Source organism: Austrofundulus limnaeus, unplaced genomic scaffold, assembly GCF_001266775.1.
Source record: "Austrofundulus limnaeus strain Quisiro unplaced genomic scaffold, Austrofundulus_limnaeus-1.0 Scaffold975, whole genome shotgun sequence".
NCBI lineage: Eukaryota > Metazoa > Chordata > Actinopteri > Cyprinodontiformes > Rivulidae > Austrofundulus > Austrofundulus limnaeus.
This window is the reverse complement of record NW_013953377.1, coordinates 3,496-5,176: the sequence shown is the minus strand read 5'-3', so window position 1 is coordinate 5,176 and position 1,681 is coordinate 3,496. Positions and strand designations below refer to the sequence as shown.

Below are 1,681 nucleotides of genomic sequence, written 5' to 3'. Positions count from 1 at the left end.
CAAATAATCTTACACATTCTGAAAACAAGATGATTATTCTTACACAATCAGTTCTTGTTTAGTAAATCAGTCTCAAAACAAGATCAAAAAGACTTTTTAGCTGATATAAGGTTTTAAAACTTGGTTAGGTGGACAGTTTTTGCAGTGTGCCTACTATTTTGCTAATTTTAAACTTTTTTAGATATTGTCTTGCCAATTTTAATTTGTTTTGTTAATTTTAGGTTTTAGATCCTGTTTTGTTCATTTTTGCTTTTAATGTCTAGTTTTAGCTTTTGGTTTGATTAAGTTAATTTAACAGTTTAGTTTCATCTTCAACACATTTTAGCATTCTGCATTAGTTTCCATAGTATCCTCAATAAGTCCACTTTGTTTTTTTGTTGTTGTTTTTTTTTTTATCACAAACAGGCCTCAAGTAAAAGTCTGTCTAAAATCGGGATGCCACCTCCWGTTCCCAGTAAGACTAAATCAACCTTGTCCAAGCCGTCATACAACACAGGGACCTTCCCTGGTAAGGTTAGGCCTGTTGGTGGTCACCTGAAGGCTCCCAGAGTCCTGTCCATCCACAGCAACACCCTCCCTTTGCCCAGCAAACAGGAGTGCCCCCCAGCTGCTACTGTGCGTCCATACACCCCTGACCTGTCCGATGGCCCAGCTGCTGTGCTACAGAAGCCTCAGTCTCTGGCAGCTTCATCCATCTACTCCATGTACACCCAACAATTTGCTCCTGGAAAGGGGTATCAACCAGGCCAGGGTACACTACCCCGCAACAAGCCACCAGGTAAATTGGTAAAATCTCACAATAACATAAATTAGTGTCACTTAAATAACTTTAAAACCTTGTTTAATATTTTATCCAACACTTTGAATCCATATGGCAAACTTGTATTAACCAGCGTGGATAATTGCCTCCCAGCTACATTGAGTAAGGGGTCTCTGCAAAAGATTTTGTCTTGTGGGCGGAGACGTCCATTCTCGTGACTGGCGGAGGTCTTGATGTGGGTGGAGACATCCCTTCTCCTGACTGGCGGAGGTCTTGATGTGGGTGGAGATGGCCCGAGACGTGATTGGTCGGATTGATGGTGCGGGTAGGAGCTGCTTGATCGAGTTGGGAAGGAAGCAACATGTTTAAGATTAATTTTAGTCATAACTTGAGAAAGGAAAGTGTTAGTTGCACAAAATTTGAACGTCATACATGTGAAAGGACGTGTGTTACGACCCGGCTCGAGAGCCATAACATAATTGGAAACACGACACAGGTTGCCGGTTTAAACCTTTAGAAGGCCATTTATTAAAGTGTCTAGGAGTAAAAAGCTGTGAGTGGGTGTCGCCCTCGGTGCTCCATACGATGGATGCACAGAGCGTCTGTCTCAACCTGGACCACTTCAGGTGTGTGGTCCAGTACCAGGTCTGCCTCCACACCAAGGTCTCTGACTGGTCACTGTCCTGTCCACCGTCGTGCTCCCGGTAGACCTTCTTGTCCACCATTTAACGTCCCCTCTCGGAGTCGTCTCCTTCCATAAGAAAGCTGTCGTTCTCGTCCCAGTCCATGCATCAACATTCAGTCAGTTCCAGCCTTTTTGCGCCACCAAGCCGTCCTCGTACGCCCCTTTGGTCCTTATGAAGATCGCCAGCATGCTCCACACCTCCGTTGGAGTCCCGCTCTTTGACGTCTTCGGATCCC

At 44.7% G+C, this 1,681-nt stretch overlaps 1 protein-coding gene across 1 annotated transcript in view; it reads left to right on the top strand.

Moving 5' to 3' along the window:
* LOC106533578 (apoptosis-stimulating of p53 protein 2) overlaps window positions 1-1,681 on the top strand; it is a gene marked incomplete at its 3' end in the record, with an annotated part of 17,018 nt that overhangs the window by 12,661 nt on the left and 2,676 nt on the right. Inside the window, 1 exon segment of the mRNA XM_014029931.1 lies at window positions 406-778. Coding sequence (XP_013885385.1) covers window positions 406-778 — 373 coding nt within the window.